The sequence below is a fragment of the Porites lutea genome, chromosome 5 (genome assembly GCF_958299795.1).
Source record: "Porites lutea chromosome 5, jaPorLute2.1, whole genome shotgun sequence".
In the NCBI taxonomy this organism is placed as follows: Eukaryota; Metazoa; Cnidaria; class Anthozoa; order Scleractinia; family Poritidae; genus Porites; species Porites lutea.
Window position 1 is genome coordinate 7,646,747 of NC_133205.1, and position 23,110 is coordinate 7,669,856.

A 23,110-nucleotide genomic window follows, 5' to 3' on the forward strand; every position below is an offset into this window, starting at 1 on the left:
AGTCCATGTTCAGCCTCTAGGATCAGCACAAAAACACAATCACTCTTTTTAATCAAGCAAATAAACCCGTCTCTCATCCCGACCTCCCACAGCCGTTCGGATGTTCGCGAGAGAGACAAAAGATTATTTTAGAAGCATCCAAAAATGAACAAGGATATCTTTGCTCCGTTACTAAAACTCAGTCATTAGAAAGATTTTAGCTTACAGTCACGTTTACGACAAACGTGAATTTTCACCAGCTGACCAAGTTTTCTCTTTACCTGTTATAATCTGTACTTCAGATCTTCAGATAAGGGGGGAGGCCTAGTCATTCAGACCCAGAGATAAGGGAAGGGGGGCGCCAGTCTCAAAAAAATTTTTTTCGGCCCTTCGGGCCTCTGTTTCGTCTAAAAATAAGGGGGGCAAGGCCCGTGCCTTCCCGGCCCCTCCCCTGGATCCGCCACTGGGGTGATTCTGAATCTCTCCCATGGATCATACTTTTCCAACAGAAATTCGTTCGAGCCCTCTTAAAGAAATGCTTGGGGATATAACATGCCCCATTGTATGGTCTAAAAACCACCGTGGTTCAATAAGTTGAACTGACAAAACTGGGCTGAATCTTCCTGGCTATCCTTCTTTGAGATTTTTTGTACTTAATTCTGAAATGCTTTTTCTGTAATTTGAAACCTCAGTTTGTTAATAATAAATAGTGAAAAATAAGTGCGTTCGAAAGTTGAACCGCTCTTTCCTGCAGACATTGATCCTCTGTGGTCTAGATTTAACACAAATAAAGAATTAGATACATTTGGATTCAGACTGACGCGGGTAAAACCATTTCGAGATAGATTTATCTCTAGGTATGAACACTAGATCGGCTTCGACATTTACTGTTGTGTTATTATAAAAAGCACTATAGATACGATCGTTTAATTTCTTTATCGTTTTTGTATGTTTCCTAATCTTATTACGTTCATTTTAGTTGAAAGACTGGCATAGAATGTAACCATTGGATCGCGAGAACGAAAAACATCAACGAAATAATTACAATGGTGCTAAAAGCACTTAACGTACCTGTTGATACGTGCTGTTTTTCCCTTTGTTGGCGCCCTTTTGAAAACTGAAAAATCAAAGTGTATACTACGCAGTAAAGAACTGCAGTTAAATACTTCATTGCACGTCGCTAGTTCACAACTAAACAAGGACGTTTCACGATTTCCTATTTGCGATGGTTAAATTACTTTTTGTCAGCCAGACATTGAAGTAAGATGATCCACCTGCTGGACACCTACACGGCAGATTCATAGAAAATCACTACCAGCTATCAGGGGTTGTCAATGCAAATTGTCAGTTGAAAAAACAAATTAAAATAATAATAATAATAATAACAATAATAATAATAAAACGGTAGATTTGACTACCAGCTACTTCTGTGGTATTACAGTTGTTGAAGTGTGAAATACCTAGTAAAGTCCAGCCTCCCTTAATTTTTTACCCAAATAGGAAAAGAAAATGCAGAAAAAAAGAAGAGAAAGAAATATAAAACAAATAAACAAATATTGTATAAGATTAACATAAAAATCATTGCTTAGATGATTTCCCCCGTATAAAAGTAAAGTAACTTTCTGCTCTTATCATCGAAGGGATAAGATTCCATTTTCATTATTCCATTTTTCGGAAGGAAGCTAAACAAATGACAGTCAGCGAGCGTTGAGTTGAATATACTTCGAGTGGCTTGCGACTGCTTCTAGCTAGTACCGTGGTATTGGTAAAGTAATCATGTTGTTGAGTGCTTGGTACGTACAATGTTAGAAACTTTTGATTTTTCTTCTTTCTTTCAAAAATTCTATGAACAACAAACCCATCATTGGCGACACCCTAGGATTCCAGTCTTAATCTTGTCTCATAAATCTTGCTGCTCGGCTTTTGACCGCTCCAACCTTGTCTATGTGATTTTGCTGGTAGGTATCTCTTACACCAGAGGCAAATTCTAAATGAAGTCTAAAAAACAGATACATTGCGGCTAGTGGCTGACGTTACTAGTGTTCCAGAATGCTATAGCTAATTTTAGAGTTCCAATGCCTTTCACTGACGGGAAATAAAGTTACATGGTTAGTTGTTTTCTGCTTTAATTAGGGAGCTGATAACTCCGGCCGCTAAAGTGGGCATTCCTTGTCAAGCCTCTAGAGAAATCTTGCAAGAATTTAATAGGGTGAGAATTTTACTATGCAAAAATCTTTCTAGGTCTTTTAGTTGATAATGGTGTGAGTCCATTCCATTTGAAATGGTAAATTTTCCTTTCGTTCATTCCTATTGACAAAGGAAAATTTACCAATCGAAAATGCATCCATTTTCTGTTCGACAACTTATTCTGTCGAGTCAAGAACAAACCTGTTTATTCGTGCAATCGCACGAACAAGCAGTTTGTTTCAGAGCACCTTAAATCAACGTGCTGGAGAATTTCCTGCTAACTTTCTGATATATTATGAGACGCAATTTTATCGTTTGGGAACTTATATTATGTCAAGTCCACAAAGATTCAATCTTTCCACTCGTTAAATTCGAACGAGAGGACAATTTGTTGCAGAGCCCCTCATATCATTTAAAGATCTTTGAAGTCTCTCTAAATGAGTTGCATTGTTCGAACTCATTATGCGTTCATCGCTGCCGCGGCGATGACCGGCGGCAGACGAGTTGTGGGCTTCGAAAAATCCAAAGCAACGTGAGAAGTATCTTTATCCACGTTACCCGCGGGGTTGATCTCGAGACGAATGTAGAATAGGGCACGCCCTTCTCTTAGCCCTTTATACATTCTTTTGTGACAACTCCTTTTTCGCAGTTGACAATGATTTTCAATTTCTCTATTTATATATACAGCCCATACGAGTCGACAACTCGTTTTGTGGTCATCGCTGGGCAATTTCCAGCTCTCTTAAATGAGATGCATTTTTCCGTTCGACAAATAACGTCACTCTGCCGGATCTTCCATGCAAGTAGAAAACGATTCCATCCATTCATACTACACGTGCGAACCAACCATTTGTTAAATGGGCCCTTTACACTTGGCAATGACTTTTTCTATTCATACGCCTCGTATCGTGAGTCGACAGCCGTGTTGCGGGGCCCTTTAAACTTGACAGTTTCCTCCCACCGAACTCTTTCACGTGAGATACATTTTGCCGACCACCGATCGAAACCTGGCATTTATGGTGGCTGTTTAGGAGAAGTTCATTTGTATAGTTCTTTTACAGTTATTAGTGATTTGTTGGCTTCAAACAGTACATAACTTGCCAGACTTACTTGGTGGAACAGGCAAAGTGGTCCTCAAGAAGGCCGAGGGTATCACTGTGTAATTTTTGCCGTCAGGTGTCCGCATTCCAACTTCTAAGTGATCATTTTGATGATCGTCTTTCATTATAGTTTCCATGTAATAATATTTTCCCTTCTTCAGAGAAATAGGAAGTGATATTTGGCCGCTATACCTGTATAGATTCATACATATAAGGTTGATTATATTACTGGTTGTCCCCGATATGGTCCTTTATTTAATCCCGTCACCCAATCTGACCCTTTAAGCTTAATTGAATAACAGTAAAAATAAAACGTACGTTGATAAGCACTGCTCTAGATTGTTTCGGGGCGCTTTTTGTACTTGCTTCGGGTAAGTCTCTCCGTTTATAAGCCCTCCCTGTGCGGTACATGCTCAGTTGTTGTGCAGTGCATTCATTGAGAAATGTGCGATAGACTTATAGCCAAATTCGATGTATCGCGCTGCGCATTTTGCAAACTTCGAAGGATTTTGGGTTTTTCTGTTCCGTCAATCATCTTCGCGAACCTCTTAGGAGACACATGTTTACTTGTGATTGGTGCATTTCGATCCACTTTGTTTTTGTTTCTGTGATGGCCCTGTTTCGGGCAATGATCGACTAGTTTTCTTCGAAGATTTTCTGAACTTTCTCATTCTTGTCTCTTGCATTGGAAAAATAAAGCAATGTCTGTCTCCTGCCCTTGACTAAAATTTCATTCATCATCGCGATTTCCTTCGCTATTCTTCAGCAGTCTAAAGTCATTCTCAGTTTTGTTTTTGCCGGCCAAGCTGAGCGAGTGCGTTGCATTGTGATTTGCATTAACTCCACCCCACTCAAGAGAGTGACGGAACAGAAAAACCCATTCGAAGTTTGCAAACGCGTAGCGCGATACAACGAATTTGGCTATAATACACGACTACAAATTATAAACATTACAACAACTTAAACGAGCTCGGGCTCGAAAAGCTACGAGCCTGGTGGTAGAAGAAACAAGAACTCTTTGATATTTAGCCTGTACAGCCCCTGAAATGATCCGTCATGAAATGATCCCCAACCCTAAAATGATCCCCAAATCGACCCCGAAATGATCCCCATTTCTCTTCACGTCGACCCCGAAATGATCCCCATTTAATTTTAGGGATGGAATGATATCCTAGAACTATGGATCGTGCAAAATGCACAACATTATAGCTTAAGCTTCACTACAATAATCTTCACTTGCCAAACATGACATTAATCTGGGATTACACTTTGAACTGAATTAAACGAAAATATAAGTATCAAAAAATAAACAAAGTCGAGTATATTTTTAGGAACACCGTGAACTGCAACTGATAATATCAAGAAACATAACATTTTTTAAAATCATTACTTAGGTGATTATAGCCCGGGTTATAGAGAAAACTGCATAGATGTTAAATTCTAAGGCTGCGTGCAAACGGGCGTAACAACTCCCAACATTGTTGCGCCAACAATGTTGGGAGTTGTTGCGTTCGTGTTAGCAGTGGTGTGCAAACGGATGCAACAACTCCCAACAAGTTTGGGACCTGCAGTGCATCGTGGGAAGAATACAACCCATAAGTCTTTGTAATCCATGCGTAATGAGCGTGCGTGGCCCCAACAATGTTGGAAGAGCTGTGCAAACGGATCCAACATTGTTGTGCTACGCTTCGGCGATCACGGAACAAAAGAAATGTTGGGAGTTGTTGGCTGAAAAGTTTGACCGGTTTCAAACTTTGCGCAACAACACGCAACAACATCCAACAACACGCAACAGGGTGTGCAAACGGACGCAACATGTAACATCCAACAATGTTGAAAGTTGTTGGCCAGTAATGTTGCGTCCGTTTGCACCGGGCTTAAAAATGATGTTAAAACTGCATGCCTTGGGTATTGAATTTTAAAAATGGTGTTTTAACACTTTTTAAAATCTTAAAATGATCTTGAAGATGCAAAAGTATACATAAAGGCGATTAGATGACAAAAGCGCTAAAAAATCACAAACTGTAGCGAAATGTTTAATTAAGGAAAAAAACCACTGCAGATACCGTGTACGATCAATCTTGCTCAATGTCGGATCCAAAAAGATCGTGATCAGTCAAAATAGGTCAAATTGAAAACGTTACAGTCAAGAAGACTTTAGCAGGTTTCAGTCTAAGTCTTGGGTCGGTTTTGTAAGTGCGTCAGTGCGAAGAATGTCGGAAGCTCGTTGTATTTGGATCTTAAGAAAGGTTTTGTCGCAGCCGCGATTACACTTTTCACTCTACAGGTGAGACTCACCACATCAAATCTCATATCACTTGTGAAACTTTAAATGTTATCTATTTGATTCAATGTCGCCTGTGTAATCTACAATTTGGAGAAACTAAACGTCGCCTCAAAGACCGTTTTAATGAACACAGACGACCTATACTCAACCCTACTGGTAATTACATCCATACTGCAGTTTCAGAACATTTTCTAACCAGTAATCATTCCGACAATCATATGCTTTTGATTCCTATTGAAAAACTTAAAAATGGGCGTGATTCTTTCAGGAAAGCACGTAAAGCCCACCTTATCCATAAAGCTAAGACAATTGAACCTCTGGGCATCAATAAACGTGATGAACTGTAACTATATATAGTATATCTTTAATTTTTTTGTTATCTTGTCTTTTAAAGTAGCCACCATACCACGTCATATTATGTAATTTCCGGTCATAATTACTTCATATATATTTCTGTGAATTCGCGATATCTCAATAAACCTGATGAAGACTGGTATTGGCCAGTCGAAATATCGCAACTAAACTCTATTTCACTTTGTTTGATCAGTCGCTGCTAAAATCTTCTTGACTCAGACTCGTACCCAGTCGCTATTTAAGTGATTTTGGGATGAGAGAAGATTGGGGATTAGGTTGAGGCGCGCGCGGGGTCTCATGGGAAGGGTAGAAGGAAAAAATACTGTTCTTGACTGAAACGTTTTCAATTTGTAGCGAAATGTTAAACGCGATTTAAGAACGTAAACGCTGCAACAGATTTGTAATAATTCCGAGACGAAATACAAGTTCCATTCCAAGAATTAATTGGGGATCATTTCGGGGTCGGTATCATTTTGGGGTCGATTTGGGGAACATTTCAGGGTTGGGGATCATTTCGGGGTTGGGATCATTTTGGGGGCTGTACAAGCCCAGGGCTTATAACGGACTCTTTAGCGAGATACATTTCTTTGTTTTGTTTTGTTTTGTTTTCTTTGTTTTTCTTTTTAACATCCCAAGTCTCGAAGCTAAACATAAACTTAACCAACTTTTCAGTTAATATTCCTAACTCTATACTGTGTTTGATACGCTGTTTTCTGCAAAAAGCTAGAAACTGAAATCAATAACACGGCATGTTCATCCTCGAGTTTGTTTATAGATTGTTCCCAGTCCATTATTTTCTTTATATAAGATCGAGCTCGAGCACTGACCGTTACGTGCGGCAATCTTGGTCTCAAATAAGCCGAAAAGGAAGGGACGAAGGAAAACTTTTCTTTCGTCCCTTCACATGAGTTCTCGCCCGCCTCAACCTAACCCCAATTTTCTCACACCCCAGAAAGAGATAAATAGCGACTGGGTACGAGTCTACCGAAACCGCCGAGGATTCAAGTGGATTTTCCACAGCTCATTCACAGGTTAGAGTCGGTAATTCAAAAACCAAAGACGGCCACCTGTAACTATCCTGAACCCTCTAGTCTATCTAAGGTGGGTGAAACATTTTCAAAAAAAGACGCTATAACTGGAAAATTAATAGAACTTTTATCTCACCTGTCAAACTCAAATGGATATGTTGTAAATCCTCCATCTATGTTAGAAATCTTTGACTTTGAGTCAGGTTTCTCATTGGTACTAAGATACAGCTCGCTTCCAGCGTCAGAAGCTGGAAAAAAAGAGTTATGGTGTATGCATTGATTCCTAAGTTTCTTTTCTGTGTCACGGCTGGCTAGTTCATTGTGTTCATGATGTCAGTTGGTTGAATTATTACTTTTGAATACGGAGGTTAAGCATCAGGTTTACGTCAAACTACAAACGCAAATTCGTACCACGTGACCAACTTTCCTCTTTACTGGTCGTTTACTGTTCATTATTTCTACGCCCAAATTAGTAGTTTCGCGCAATTTTTTATTCATGAGAATTGCTTTTGAGCTCTTTTATCTACTCTTTTTCTATTTTGAGAAATTTTCAACTCGAACCTGACGTTTGCCGTTCGCCGTATACGTGAAGCTTAACTCTCTAATGACAAAATCACAAAGGGTTGCTTTACAAACAACAAAATGAACTTTGAAAAACAATTAGACTGAAAAGTTTTAGAAAAAAACGATAATTGCAATCCGTTACACTCTTCTTCAAGTTTGTCTATCCATGCCTCCTTTAGTAGTGGCGGATCCAGGAGAGGGGCACGGGGGGCCCAGGTCCCTTCCCCTTATTTTTTGGACCAAACTGTTTGCATTCACGGTCAAAATTTTAATAATTTTGAAAATGATAGAATGAACCAAGAGAGGATAAAGGGGACAGAGAAGGCATCCCCCATACACACCCTATTCCAAAGGTAATTCGTCTCGAGTTATTTTTAGAATCGGGATAAAGTTACCTCGCGCGCTGCGTGGATGTTTCGCGGAGGTTTCGCATGACTAAACGCCGTGCAAAACAGGTCGGGCGAAAGGCAATGAAAGCGTGAAGAGATCGAGAGCGTTTCTGAATATTGAAGCGAAATGAGTCGGCGTTCATCTGGGAAAATTGAATCGCTGCACTCTTTGACAACCCGTGAAATCAGTTGAATTCGAAGTTGTCGTAACCTCGGTGCTTTAATAAAATGAGAAATTTCGCCGCACTATTGAAACCGGTCGTTTGTATAATAAAGCAAGTAGGACGCCAAGTGTTATTTTTGTTGAATAATAAAAGACTAACAAAAGAATAAATATCAAACCAGAAATTGCTCTCTTCAAACTGTAAATTATAAATGATCCTGAGAGAATATTTAGTGAGTTAAGGATTTCCCTGCTGTACTGTTAGCTCTATACAAGCGAGGAAGGGCTTTAGTAGTTTTCGTCGACAAAACAAATAGCAATATCGCTCTCCGCGTCTTCCGCCATTTTTTTCTGCGTCAATTCGTGAAGGACGCGTGGCTCTGAGCGTGGGTCATCCACGTGGAACACATTCGCGCTACGTGATTGGCTGTTGTCTAATCCCCCTTGGGAACTATGGTCTTAAAAATAACTCGAGACGAATTACCTATGGAATAGGGTGTGTATGGGGGATGCCTTCTCTGTCCCTTTTATCCTCTCTTGAATGAACCTATCGGTTAGCGAAGCAAAATTGACCGGTTACTTTTGTGTGGTAGGTAATGTGCTACTATTCAACAGTAGGTTTCGATTTTCAAATTTGCCTTCGGACCCAAAAAGTTACCCCGCCTTTCGAGGGGTGAACGGGCCCCAGGAGCCAGTTTTCGGGCCCGAAGGCAAATTTTTTAAATCAAAACGAGTCAAACATGACAGAGGTAGTAATTTAAATATCAAAATATCCTTACAGAGCATGAAGTAGTAAATTCCAGTCTGCTGTGGAACAAAATACGTCCTTGCTCGAGCACCGAAATAATCAGCCCAACGCTGCGGTTGCTGAAATTCAGGAAGACATATTGTTTCCGATGGCAACCTTGGATAACGAGGGTCCATGACAAGGAATTTAACACGCTTGTAATCTATCCGGTCCCATCTTTCCAAATAGATGCCGTTGGTAACTGAAATGGAAAAAGTCTCACTGGAATGTTGCAAAATCTTTGGCTCTGAAGGTGCAGTGACTACCGTACAGGTTGTGGAAACGTCAGTCACTGTCAACAACAGTGGTTATTACTTGGTGTTACGGCGCACGAATTTATGCTAATTAGTAACAGTAGGGAGCTTAAGCAACGATTGACCAACAATCTTTGCCAGACGAAAATCTGCAGGCGGTAACATGATTGGCTTAAACCAACAAAGGAAATCGCACGCGTCCAGCCGCTCTTTCGGGGATGAGTGCGGGCTCATTTTCCCGAACAGCGGCTGGTAATCGAGCATAAGAAAAGTTTTACTCAAAGAGTTTTTCTCGCTAAAAAACTGAAAAACATTTCGGAAATGGAGTGGACTCTTTTCGTTTGTTTCACTGTCGATAAAGAAAACGGTAGAGAGCCGGCGAAACAACAGCGGAAAGGGATAAACAGAACGAGACGTAAGCTTTTGTTGTGCTTTTTGTCGGAGCTACTTTGCCTTTCATTTATGCTTAAGCTTATATTGAAACCCGCCATTTTACTTAAATTCACTCATTTTCAATTGTGCATTGAGAACAAACAGTTAAGATTACTTATAGTTCTTGGATTACCCCATATCCTCACCGTCATTAATGTTTTTAACAAACGTTTTTACTAAAAAGCTGATACTTCGTTTTCGTTGTCATTTTGCGGTAAGTGTGTGGCGGCAAATTTTAGCATTTTGAAAGATTTAAAATAAAAAGGCCGCCAAAATGATGAATGTCTCAGTATGTATATGTTGTGGTTCAATTTTATCCTTGGTTTAAATTTTATTTTCCTTTGTTTTTCGGTATGGTAATGTATGATAATGAGTTTGAAACAAAAGAAAATAAAATTTAAACCAAGGATAAAATTCGAACCACAACGCCTGTAATAAACACAATACCCCATGGAAAGTGCTTTGTACGGTATTTACGCACTCATTATTTTTGTATCAGAAATCTTACTCGTTCGCTGCGCTCACTCGTTCGATTTCTGATACGTCAACAACTCGTGCGTAAATACCGTACAAAGCACTTTCCATGAAGTATTCTCTATGTATAGTATAGTTATGAAGAAGATATCAAACAAATCTGGGAACACTAACCATGATATTTTTGGGTGATTTTTAGCGCAGGCATAACACTAAAATGTGAAAACGTTGGCCCAACCTTTTCAAGTTTCAATCGCCACGTCCATGTTCTGTCGCACTTTGTAATAAAATTGTCGCACTTTGTAATAACAGACCATCGCACTTTGTAATAAAATAAGCTGTCGCACTTTGTAATAAAGTTGAAATGGATGGTCGGAGGACAAGTAAAACCCAGTAATAAGCATCATCACCAACGACAACAACAATAACATTCCACTGAATTCGAACGGTTTTCAGCACCAATTTCTCAAGTGAGGGTGGAGGAAAGTGTTCACTTCAACTGCGACCTTCCGGCTTCAAGATCTTTGAAGGAAAGTACGACTCTGTCTATGCGGACGACCTTGAGACCGCAAGTTAGTGTCCATACGGCAGCGGATGTCCGTAGTGACGGGAGTTTGGAATTAAGCTGCTATCCGTATTATCGGGTTTTCTATAAAATTAAGGTGTCCTTGACTGTGTAAGCAAAATATTTTGATATATCTAGTTATCGCACTATTCATTTCCAAAATCTAGACATAACTTGATTGACACAATGACGTACGTAATTTGACGTCATAAAGAGTAGTTTAGTTATATTTTTGTTTTTTCTCTTGCAATCAAAACATTTTTATCAGACGTCGGATATTGCAGTAGGCTTCACTTTGGAACTGGGAAACAGCCTATTTGACTATTCATAGCCTTTGAATGTTTAGGTTTGGAATTCCACAATCAACTAAAAAGATTAAATATTTATTGTTTCCAGAGTTAGATTTAAGGGTCTTAATAAGGGAAATCCGCTGTCAAATGTATTTTCAAGCATGGAGTTGTGCCCATACAAGTATTAAATGTTATTTCAAATAATTGACGTTAACTTTGTCCCGTGCTCGTGACATGTTGATTACGTCATTTCTCATAACAATATGTACTATTTACCGAAGTGATGGTGAATGGTGGTGGATAATTACTGAGCTACAAAGTGGCCAGGTAGATATCTGCCAATTGCATTAACAGTGAGGGGAATGACCACTACAAAAAATAATTTTTGTTTTCAACCTGGTTTTCCCAGTTATGTACAGTCTATAAGTGTAGCTTACCTTTTCCGGATGCCTAAAGGTTACTGGTGTGTGAACGTACCTTAAATGGGATAAGATTGTGAAAATTATCTTCAGGATTATTCCCTTTACTAATTTCAACCAGACACTGGACAGCGATTTCAGATTTTGTGGTTTATGGCTTATAGAACAAGGAATATTACTGTTGGAGCGTGCTTGTTTCGCTTGATGGCTTATATAGCTTATATAACGAGGAATTAATACGGTCCGTATCAATCAAGCAAGTTACGATTCGTACGGATCGTACGAACCGACAACACACTGTGCCCCGATGTCATAATGAGATGCACGCTCCGTATGTGCTGAGAATACGGACCGTGAGCAACTCTGACGATTTGTATGGAGCGTACGATCCGTCAACTGCTCTTAGCATACGGACCGCTACGATTCGTACGGGCGTAAGAGATTGCGGTGATGCGGTTTTGCGTTATTTTTGGTGCGGTTTTGCGGTAATTTTTATTTTAACTCGCGGTATTGCGGTTTCAAAACACCAAGCGGTTTGCGGTTATTACAACCTGTAAGTCGCGGTTTTCGGTGAAAAAAAAAGTGTCTGCGGTGATAACACTCTTTAGTACGGTCGGCATCCGTGTTTTGTTTTACAACGCATCAGGGTTCATTATATCAGCTTACAATTTAACTCTGTGGTTTGCAATTACGGCCTTTTCCAGTTAATACTTAATGTGATTAACCGTTTTGGCCAATGATGCGTCGACTTCGTGAAATTCCATGCCGGATGTTAGCCCGGGGGGGTACTGCCATATATGGGCTATATAGGTATGTGCCGCTGTGAAGGGTATGGTTTTCAAGCAGTTTACTCTAGGATAGGGTTTCTAATCAGAACATTTGGGTCTAGAATAGGGTATCATTTTTCAGGAAACTGATCAGTTGGTTGAAGATTTTACCTAGACTAGGGAAACAGCTACTCTAGGATAGGGGGCATTTGGGGAGTTTACTCTAGTATAGGGTAGCAAAATTTAGCTGAACTAGCTCTGGTATAGGTTAAGGGTTCCAGGGTCCCAGCGGCACATCCCCACCCAGAAATTCCTAAAGTACCCTCACCGGGGATGTTAGCTCGTACAGCCGTACAGCCTCGTGTTCTCCTTGCTTTGATTCAATGCGCGACAATAGCAACTGAGGTCGTCGAGGTCGCAACTGAAAGCGAAGAGGACGTAGTAATTAATTGCGTGGCAATCTTCTATGAAGAAGGAAAGGAAGGGGAGACTTTCAGAAGAGCTGTACGTTTTAACAATCGTCTTCTCCACTGAACGTGAACTCTTTACGAGACAAGAAGGTCACAATTCCAGAAGAAACATTTATTCCGCGTTTCACAACTAGCACAGGTCGTCCCAAGTAATCAGTCACCCAATGTAAGACGTACAGGATCAGTGATAGAGTTTTTCAAAGTCAAGGGAGATATCAATACTCGTTCAAGTACATGACCAGCATACTTAGCATTTGGTTAGTAGTAACTAGAGTATAATAGTGTAGTACAATATATCGTTAGCGTTATGATGGTATGTTTAATACTAACGCACAATGTTATCAGAATATATCACAAGTCTTGCTGACGTCAGCTTTCATATTGTGGCCTACATGTACGCGCGGTTTCGGTATTCGGGAAAAAAATCCGATGCGGTTTTCGGTTTTTTGGCGTATTTCTGTGCGGTTTTGCGGTTTTCGGACCCCCCTTACGCCCCCCTCCGCTACGATTCGTACGGATTGTACGGACCGTACGAACCGTAACACACTGTGCTCTGATGTCATAATGAGATGCACGCTCCGTATGTCCTCAAAATACGGACCGTTAGCAACGCTAACGGTTTGTACGGAACGTACGATCCGTCAACTGCTCTTAACGGTCCGTAACAGTGCGACAGTATTGGACATGACTGTTATGAAGTCATGCTGTTGAATTTATCAGTTTATTGGCAAAAACCAATTCCATAATTTTTTCCTCAAAGCGAAAAATACTCAAATGGTAAGGTGTCCGACAAAATCAAGAAGTTGGCAAACACATTAAACAATAAGGTCATTCATTGTTAAAGAAGGATCTGGAACCTTTTCGTGGCCTAACCACAGATGTCAAGTTTACATTCAACTGTGCAAAGTCAATAACCGGGGTATTAACGGAAAATGTCCGCGTAAAAATATATCATCAGAATATGTTTGGGCCTTTAAGTGGTATGTTTGAATTACGATTAATCTCAAATCAAAAATGGGCAAATGCTTGGCTGGCACTGCGTTATATAGGTCTCGGATATTTTATCATCATACTAACATGGACATATTTTGGCAAAACAAGTAGCATAATTCAAAGCTCTAGGCAGAAACCAAAATTCCTTGTTTATGGAACTTGAGCATAAACGTTCTAGACTGAGATTTTTTTTAGTATCATTGTACTTAAGATTTGATTTTAGAGTTTGCAATTTTTTTTGCTTTTTGTTATCTTAGCTGGGCCACACTTTGCGATGTCGCATTTTCTGATTACAGTCAACTCTCGCCTTGCGGACACCCCGCTATAACGGACACCCCGATAATACGGACAGCAGATAAATTCCGGGCAAAAATAAATTAGAGACATTTGACTGAAATAAACTCCCGCTATTACGGACTCTCGCTACAGAGGACACTAACTTAAGGTCCCTCCAGTGTCCGCTATAAAGGGAGTTGACTGTATTGTGAATCTGTTTTGTTTCATGTCGGTTCTAGCGCATTCGAAATTTCCACAAAATTAGCAGTCATTGGGGCACAATGACGTAGGCAAATGATATAGTACATTATTAAAAACTGAATCATTTGATAATGCAATTCTAGATTTGATTGGCTTAGCCATTATTGTATATGAGCCATTATACTATGCTCTCCATATATGGTCCGTGTACGCGTGAGTTTAAAATTTGAAGCTGGCTGAGATTTTTTTTCGCGAAGGATAGAATGGCGCCTGAAGCAAATCGTTTTAATTCATTTCTTAGAATGCTACAAAAATGCAATTTCATCGGGGGAAAAAAACAAACAAACAAAAAAGTTACAAGAGCCTGCTTGAAAGTTTATCGAAAAACACATGAAAATAGATGGAACTAAAGTACCTTGACCAGCTACGAAAGAAGACAAGTGTTGTTTCTTCATGATTGCGAAGCCATTCGCCGAGTCACTCGCGTGCGACAACTTATATTTTATTACAAAGTGCGATGGTCTGTTATTACAAAGTGCGACAGCTTTTTTATTACAAAGTGCGACAGGTATTTCAAAGTGCGACGATTATTACAAAGTGCGACAGAACAGTCCATCCTTGTTATCGGTACTTAGACCACTTAAGCCATGAGTATCTAGTTAAATATGCATATTTTGCGTCAATGATCCTGAAAATTGAACTACAAATGTAGCTTAATGGCCTTAGCAATATGAGACATTTTAGAAGGTCAAATTTCCGTCACGTGACTGATAATTGAGAATTAACGGTCAAAATATTTACTTTGAAATGGGAAAAGGACAATGAAAGAGCAACAAGTTCTTTTAGGTACATTTCAGAGACTATTAAAAAGGTTCTTGAGAATTCGCCTTGTATGCGTGTTAACGTTTTATAGGAATCGGTAAATAAAGGCAAAAGGGTCACGTGACCCATTAATTAGTGAAATAGCTAATAGGATAAACAACATTTCCATTCATACAAGGCAGATTTACGATTTACATTGTTTATGTAACATTTTGGTAGTGAAAATTCCTAAGATCAAGGTTCGCAACCCTTCCCCCCGTTTAGGAAAACGTATTTTGTAACATCATTGACGAAGCAATATCACGTGTTATTTGAAATCACGTTTCACGTGTTTTGTTTTTTTGTTGAGCCACATTTTTAGTTCACTTTTCAAAATCATTGATGGAAGCAAACCGTTCTAAATAGCATTTAACAAAATGTGCATATTTAATTACGTTGTCATGCCTGAGGTTGTTGCGAAGATACGTTTTAGGTTTTTAAAGACAGCAAATAGCATTACGTAGCCCCTTTACAACAGTAAACGACGCCAATATAGTTTTAGGGGTGTCTCAATATTTTTAACCGTGATGTCGACAGCAAGTGTGCAAAAATAGCCTAACTTGGGCAGTGAAATGTGAAAAATTAAACTTTGGAAAATCGTTGGGAATTTATTAGATAAGCTTCAAAAATTGTCCATAAATGGAACGGTCACCTAGAAATTTTTAGTCGTCCTCAAGTAATAGAAAATTCTACGCAATATTTGCTTCTCCGAACAGATGTTTTACAGAAAACAATCTTTGGACACCCCTGTTGACTATTAAAAAAGAAAGGTGAACACCCTTTGAGTCGCTTTTAGCGTTCGAAAGCTGATTCGGATGCTTGCATTAAAAATATATTTTAAAAGAAAACGTTTGAAAAAATTTGAGCTGTGCAGATGTCGAAATAGCAACCGACAGGACTTATATTTATATAGTTAAGACCTTATAAAAAAAAACCCGAAGAAACAATGTTTCCCGTTTGTAAAATGGAAATGAAGGACGAATATCACTTTTTAACTGTATGCCACGCTTACCTAGATTTAAGAAACGTTCTACTCGATAGCTTGAAAAATGAATATCTTATAAGAATGAACAAAATGTTACCAAATGAAATATTCATGTTTTCCCTAACGAGAAGCCTAAACCCCTAAAATTGATAGCGAAGCGAATGCTTTAAAATAACGAGAAAAATAGATCAAAATATGTATGTGTGTGTGTGTGTGTGTAACTATCGCTATTTGTAATAATTTGTTATGTATAAAAATGTTGGAAAACAGTCGATGTATCAGCTGGTATAAGACCCCTAATAAAATATTGTCTTGTCTTGTCTAGTCTAGTCGAACCTCCAAGTATGACCACTTCTCGTAAGCGACCACTTATCCAAAACACCAAACATTTCCCAGTCAAACCCTTTTAGTTGAAACCTCTCATAAAAGACCATCTCCAGTAAGCGCTGAGCTCTTTTGGGGGCTGACGGTTTTATAATTTTCTGTTGTTTTTAACCTCCTGTAAGCGACTACTTGATGCCATAGTTATTAGAGGAGACTGGTTATGAAAAGCGGCAAACATCAATGATAAAAACAACAGTGCTGCAGTTTATGTTAGAAGCACCCTGAAAGTGCACAATCCTTTGTTTTCTGTTGGCAAATTGTTACGGAATAAATTAATGCAACGTTTTTATTGGTCAATACAATCAAAATGATAGGAATTCTTTTGAAAGTTGTGCACTTTCAGGTCCACAAAAACATATAACAAAGGAGTCTGACGGGTTTCATAACCATTCCACTCAATTAACTATGTTGATGCGTAGTTTCAATGTTCTCTTTATGTGGCGCGACTCAGAGTAAACAAAAAACGTTTAGTGACTACACAGAATAGAATATCGTAACTGCTTGCTTGTAAAAAAGTCTCTTCGATCCATAAAATAGATGAGTCCGGACCTCTTCTTGGAAGAGACCACCTGTGATTTGATTCATGTAAACGACCACCTTCCGCAAGCGACCACTAAATTTTCGCATCTTGGGTGATCACATACGGGAGATTTGACCCCGCTATAATTATCACTCAATTAACACTCGGAAAAACGTTTACCAAGTTGTCAGCCTAGTCCCTAGGCGTTCTTGCCCCGTTGTCCCCGCGAGGACTAAGAAGGAGCGAGCGAGTCTCTCAGTCGGTGACGTCACAGCTGAAGGTAGAATCCAGGATTGACCAAGCCGAGACGGCCTAGGGACAAGGCTGCCAAGTTGTAAAATTGAAATTCATGATTTTACTTACGGTTGCAAGGTGGTTCCCAAGAACCAAATGAACGCCGCTTTCTAACCTGTTCATGTTCAGCCTCTAGGATTTACAAAAACCGATCACTCTTTAGTCTAGCCTGCAAATCTGCCCGTCTCTCATCGGCCCTCAAGCCTGTAAGTTCGCCTGAGACACAGGCGATTATTTCAGAAACACCCGGCAAAACTCAGCAAGGATACATACACTTTTTTCGTTAGTAAAACTCAGTCATTTGAGAGATTTAGAGTCGCGTTTCAGCAAACGACAAATGAGAATTCGAGCTGATGACCATGTTTTGCCTTCCTCAAAAAATAAGTATTTTTGCGTTAGTTTCATCCATAAGAATTGTATTGGGCAGTTTATATCTGCTCATTTCCTATTTCGAGAAATTCTCAACTTGAATCTGCCGTTTCAAAGTGCACTAAGCGATGGATACTATTTTGCCATCGGCAATTCGCTTGAACCCTCTATTAAATAAATGCTTGGGGATATACTTTTTTAATACTTTTTTTAAAATTTTAAGTTAGTTAATAATAAATAGTGAAATAGCACTCGAAAGTTGTATCTCTTTCAACAGCCCTTTCGTGCAGACATTGATCCTCTCTGATCTAGATTTAACACAAAAAAAGAATTAGATACATTTCAGCTGACATTTGGATTCAGACTTAAGCGGGTAAAAGTGGAAACAATTTCGATAATGGTTTATGCATAAGTGAACACTTTTACTGTCGTGTTATTTTGAGAAGCACTTAAGATATGATCGTTTAATTTATTTATCGTTTTTATACGTGTTCCTTATCCTATTAAGTTCATTTTAGTTAAAAGACTGGCACAGAACGTAAACATTGGATCGTGAGAACGAAAAACATCAACAAAATAATTACAATTGTGCTAAAACCACTTAACGTACCTGTTGATACGTGCTGATTTTCGCTTTCTTGGCGCCCTTTTGAAAATTGAAAAAGCAAAGTGTATACTGCGCAGTAAAGAACTGCCGTTAAATACTTCATCGCACGTCGCTGGCTCTCGACTCAACAAGGACGTTTAACGATATATTTTTTATGGTAAAATCACTCTTGTTTGACAGACAATGGAGTAAGATGTGCCACCTGCAGGGCACCCTCATCGCAGATTCATAGAAAAAATCACCTGACTATAGTTACCAGCTAGTAGATGTTGTCAAATCAGTCCGCTGAAAAAATAAAAATAATAAAATAACAATAATAATAATAATATTAATAATAATCATAACCAAAACAAAATTGTCAAATCTGATTGGCTATCAACTGCCCTGATTTCAGCCTTAATTGGACAGTTTAATAGGACAGTACGCGTCATGCCTAAGTAATTGGACAGTACGCGCCATCACGCGCGCGCTTAAATGGCTTTTTTTTCACTGCTAGCAAAACAAAATTTCGAATTTCTTGTGTTTTGATTTAAAAAATAGCCTATTATATTACAAATTTTGTTAAAGTTATGGTTAATTGGTAACAGAACTTCGTGTCGTCCAACTCGGTCTGTAATCATACTCGTGATTAAACAAATCGGACTCCCGCTACGCGGTCGTCCGATTTTGTCTCGTATGACCGACAACATGACAAACTTAAGGTGTTTCGATACAGTTTTTCAGAGGCCATACCGATATTCTTCACTGCAATCCCCTTAAAAGTCTTTTTTTCCTTGTCCGATCGCTATAAAATTTTCACCAGTGATTGGCTATGGATTGAATTTGTGAAAATGTGGTTTTAAGTAAAATCGATATTACTATGACAACACTAAACAAAATAATTTGATATTGATAAAAGCCGAATTTTGTATGATCTAGACCAGCTACTGAAAATCCAGCACTAGGAACTTAAAGTTTGGTGTTTAGATCGCAAGAACGAAAATACACCAAAATTCCCTGGCATCGAAATATGATATTAAGCAGCATTCTGACGCTACTTAAGAATAATTTGAGTCATTTATAACGTGTTTTTTTTTTTTTAATAACCTATCACGGCTATTGAAAATTTAAGGTTTGAAATATATTTCCGTTTTAGTCGAATTCAAACATACAGAATTTTTTACTTCTTACGGAGGTTATTTGCTAAACACCAAACTTTAAGTTCCTTGTGTTGGATTTTCAGTAGCAGGTCTAGATCGCGCAAAATTAGGCGTTTATCAATTTCAATATTTTTTGTTTATTGTTGTCATAGTAATATCGAATTTACTAAAACCTACATTTTGACAAATTTCAAATTATAGTCAATCATTGGTGAAAATTTTGTAGCGATCAGACAAGGATAAATTCACTTTTAAAGCGATTGGAAAATATCGGTATGGCTTCTGAAAAACTACATCGAAACACCTCAATTTTATTTCTTAGTTTTATGCTAATCCGGCATTTCACAACCTTTCTCTCGGTTGACCCATCATAGCTGTATTCTTATTGTAATTATGGTTTGTAGATATTCATTTTCAGGATATTTTATAATTGTAAAATAGTTTGTACCCTTTTTAGTCTTATTCATATATATATTTATAGTTCTTTTTCTTAAACGATATGTATTTTTGGTTACTTAATTTTTGTTTTTATAATTTTAGTTTGAGGGCCATTAGTTATTCAGTTGAAGTACTGTCCCGTGTTACCCTCGTTAAATAAAGTTGATTAGTATGTGTAATCAAATGGTGACGAGTGAAATTAGGGAATAATCTCACGCGCGTTTTGTCCAAATCTTAATAATTTCCCGAGCCTTTAGGCAAGGGAAATTATTAGGATTTGGACAAAACGCAAGTGCAATTATTCCCTAATTTCACGAGTATACCATTTGATTACCTATTAATATCATGGGTGACGAATTACGTTAGAAATCTTGGATTTTTGGCATGTTTATCCTGGGTCGTATCGATCGAGAACTCCACTCTCTCAAATGTTTAGACCTTAAATTTGGCTTACAAAGTTCAGAATTTTTCAGACTATTTCGGCAAAATACCTGTTAGAATCCTTCTTGATGTTCTCTTGTGTGTTCCGGTTTTCTAAAGCGTCTTTTTGTGCCCTGACATCTTCATTCACGGCATTTTCAAACTTCGTCGCCATCTTGACTCTGAGATGTACGGAAGGTTGTCATGGCAATTTTGTAATTTCACATGAGAAATTACAAATTAACGCTGAAAATTCGCGCCAAAATTAAGGAGTAATTCGTCACCTATGATATTATTATAATTATTAAATGCCTGACAAATGCCCAAGCGGAAGGAGGGGGGAAGGCACTCTTGGAATTGACTGAGCCATTAATTCCCAGCAAGAAAAAACAATCTCTCCTAATCGCAAACATTAGTTCACGCAAGACAGAAAAAATCACCAATCTGCAAAAACAAACTCGCACAAAAATTCTGTGCCACACGGTAGGGTAAGTTTTAGCCTCATGATCTTCCAAAACTGTTTTCTTGTCCCTTCCAAGAAAGTTTTCCTTAGGTAGTTGTATTCCGGATTCCGAATTTCACTATTCCAGATTCTCCCTGTAGCTTACTAACAAATCCTCGACTTGCATTCAATTTCGAGATCAATTCGTTACGATACATGCTAAAAGAAGTTAAAATAGATCTTACCCTAATTGTCTTGAAACCGTCAGTTAACAACTGGCGCTCCTTTTCCTCTTTCTACACTCCTCTTCGGTCGAAAACGTTTCACACAGCTCGTCTACAGCTTAAAGGTAAGTCTGTTGACGTCCTCTTCTTTCTCTGTTCTCTCGGCCACTTGCGCCCTCAACACCTTCACACCGTGGCTTGTAATAACAAGAAGTAAAGGTCCGAAAGAGAGATTTCTTGACCACGATCTCCCGCGGACATGGCAGCAAAACAACAAAAACTCGAAATTCCCGCCTCCTGCTCCGAAATGTGACAAAATTTTCTCACATGAAAGAAACGCGGACTTTGAGGTCATGTGATCTTGTTCTTTTGTCTCACTCGTGATGTCTTGCGTATCTTTTGCTTCGCGGCCTCGCGGTAGAGAAAAGCCTCTACATGCATTTTGCATGCCTTGAGTTTGCTTCAGAAACAACGACGATTACGACAGACCTCAAATAAGTCTTATCGTATTCAGAATTTGCTGAACTGAGATTACTGAGAAGTCAATTTCAGTTGTAATATTCTCAGACACCGGTTTCTTGGCCAAGTTCTTGCTGATAAGATAATCAAAATAAAGCTGAGGGAATTCTTGGCGGGAAATGTTTGGACCCGAATAAAACACGGCGGTCAACGGCCTGTTTACACGTTGCTGTTAACAATAGTAAAATGAGGTTCAAAACGCACCCTTGAATTCTTGGGTTGCACGTGACGTCACCAAAAATCAAACTAAGAAACTATCGATTCTTCTGAGTTTCTACTTTCACTAGGTATTACAGTACCTAAACACCATTACATAAAAAAATTTTTGGTTCGAAAGGGTTCTTCGTTTTGCGAGAGAGGACGCTTGAATTTCCAGGCTTCTGCGTGACGCGGCATTTAGCTGGCGGCAGGGAAAGCTCTTACGTGGGTTAAAAACATTACCGATTTTGGGAGATTTTGCAATCTAAACATTCCTTGTCTCAGAATAAATATTACTGTAATCTTTATGAGTTCCTCAAGCGAAGAATTCACGCATTAGTAGGAAAACTCAAAAACAGATGTTTCTGTTGGTATCCGGCGGCCATATTGGTGTTCCTGAAAGGGACACCAACATGGCGTTTCCATACAAAGCTTTATAAATTTAGGTAAACCGTTTTTCCCAATATCTCGCATTTGAAATATTTCACAGACCTGATTCTTGGCAGGGGTTTTTGTATATTTATCTTTTTTCATTTCCCAGATTCTAGTCCTTCTGTATTGCATGGTTTGCATTTTTATTTTTCATTGCGTGACAGTGCAAGCCAAGAATAGCGTTTGCCAGGGGCTAGAAAACGTGAAATGAACGGCATGTTTTCCTGGTGTTACCGCCGGTGAATGTTAAGTTTTCCCGCGAGTTTTCCTTGTGTTACCCAAAGTCGGGAAAGGATTCAGGAACGTGATATTAGGGAATTTAAGAACCACGACGACGGCTTGGTCGACGACGACCGGAAGTGAGTTACACTGTACTGCGCAAGCGCTACTAGTAAATTTCGTCGTCGTGGTGTCGTCGACGACGCCAAACAAAGTAGAATCACGTCGTCCTGCAATCCACAAGCTTCGGCAGGTATAAATCCACTATTTTAAGCGATTTTTGAAGGCCTTTGCATTTTCTTGTCCTCCTAAATCCAGGTATCGTTCCTTTTTTCTGCTAACAAGCGATGTTGATTGAAAATTCGACTAATAAATTGATTTTACTTTGAAGAATGACAACAGCTGAGGAGGCTGATCGAGCGAACTCGTAAGTGAATTGTGATAAATTTATTTGTACGTATTTAGGTAAGGCAAATCATATATCTTTAATATAGAGGAAATAAACTTTATATGGAAAACAGCTATCACATCAGAATGTCTCTTTTTCGAAATCTAAACTCTGACAGACACTCGGACTCGGTCATCTCATTCAAGTTGAAAGTTGAATAATTTTGTACGGAAAGTAGGTGTATTTCCACTCGAAAAGGTCAGACAACTCAAAAAATTTTTCATCGTCAATGAAATTAGACGTACGGCTTGAACAAATAAGATCTTGCATTGTTTTGAAAGAAGCCATTGCGAAAAACTTTGTTGCGAACGAACATCACAGTTTTACATCTGTGTTTACATTCAGTGTCGCCGTCGTCGACCTACCGACCGACCGCATCTTAACTTTCCTTTTTCCCGCCGAAACGGACGTTCTCGTTCCAGTCTTTTCCCAGTCAACGGACGTCGTCGTCGTGAACTTCGTCGTGGTTCTTAAGTTCCCTATTTTCACGACATTAACCGTTTGGTAAAATTTCCGGTTAACGAGAGAAAACGAGCTGTTCAATCCCGTTTTCCATGTGCTGGATAACGTGACATGAACAGCATATTTTCCCTCTGTTAAGTGATGGTGAATGCCAAGTTGTCTTTTCCGAA

At 39.0% G+C, this 23,110-nt stretch overlaps 1 protein-coding gene across 1 annotated transcript; it reads right to left on the reverse strand.

Annotated features, from left to right (window-relative positions):
• Window positions 1-3,141: 3,141 nt before the first annotated feature.
• LOC140936493 (N-acetyl-beta-glucosaminyl-glycoprotein 4-beta-N-acetylgalactosaminyltransferase 1-like) lies at window positions 3,142-18,164 on the reverse strand. The gene is made up of 5 exons (XM_073385971.1): window positions 18,003-18,164; window positions 17,093-17,155; window positions 8,831-9,040; window positions 7,072-7,183; window positions 3,142-3,458 (listed from the first exon to the last, which is right to left on the reverse strand). Exons 1-5 carry the CDS (start codon window positions 18,100-18,102, stop codon window positions 3,248-3,250), a joined length of 696 nt encoding a protein of 231 aa, XP_073242072.1. The 5' UTR covers window positions 18,103-18,164; the 3' UTR covers window positions 3,142-3,247.
• Window positions 18,165-23,110: the final 4,946 nt, after the last annotated feature.

Coding starts and splice junctions, on each gene's coding strand:
- LOC140936493 (XM_073385971.1), bottom strand. CDS start 18,102: ATGAAGTATTTAACGGCAGTTCTTTACTGCGCAGTATACACTTTGCTT. Junction 9,041..17,092: donor TTGGGAACCACCTTGCAACC/GTAAGTAAAATC, acceptor TTTCCATTTCAG/TTACCAACGGCATCTATTTG. Junction 7,184..8,830: donor AATTTACTACTTCATGCTCT/GTAAGGATATTT, acceptor CTTTTTTTCCAG/CTTCTGACGCTGGAAGCGAG.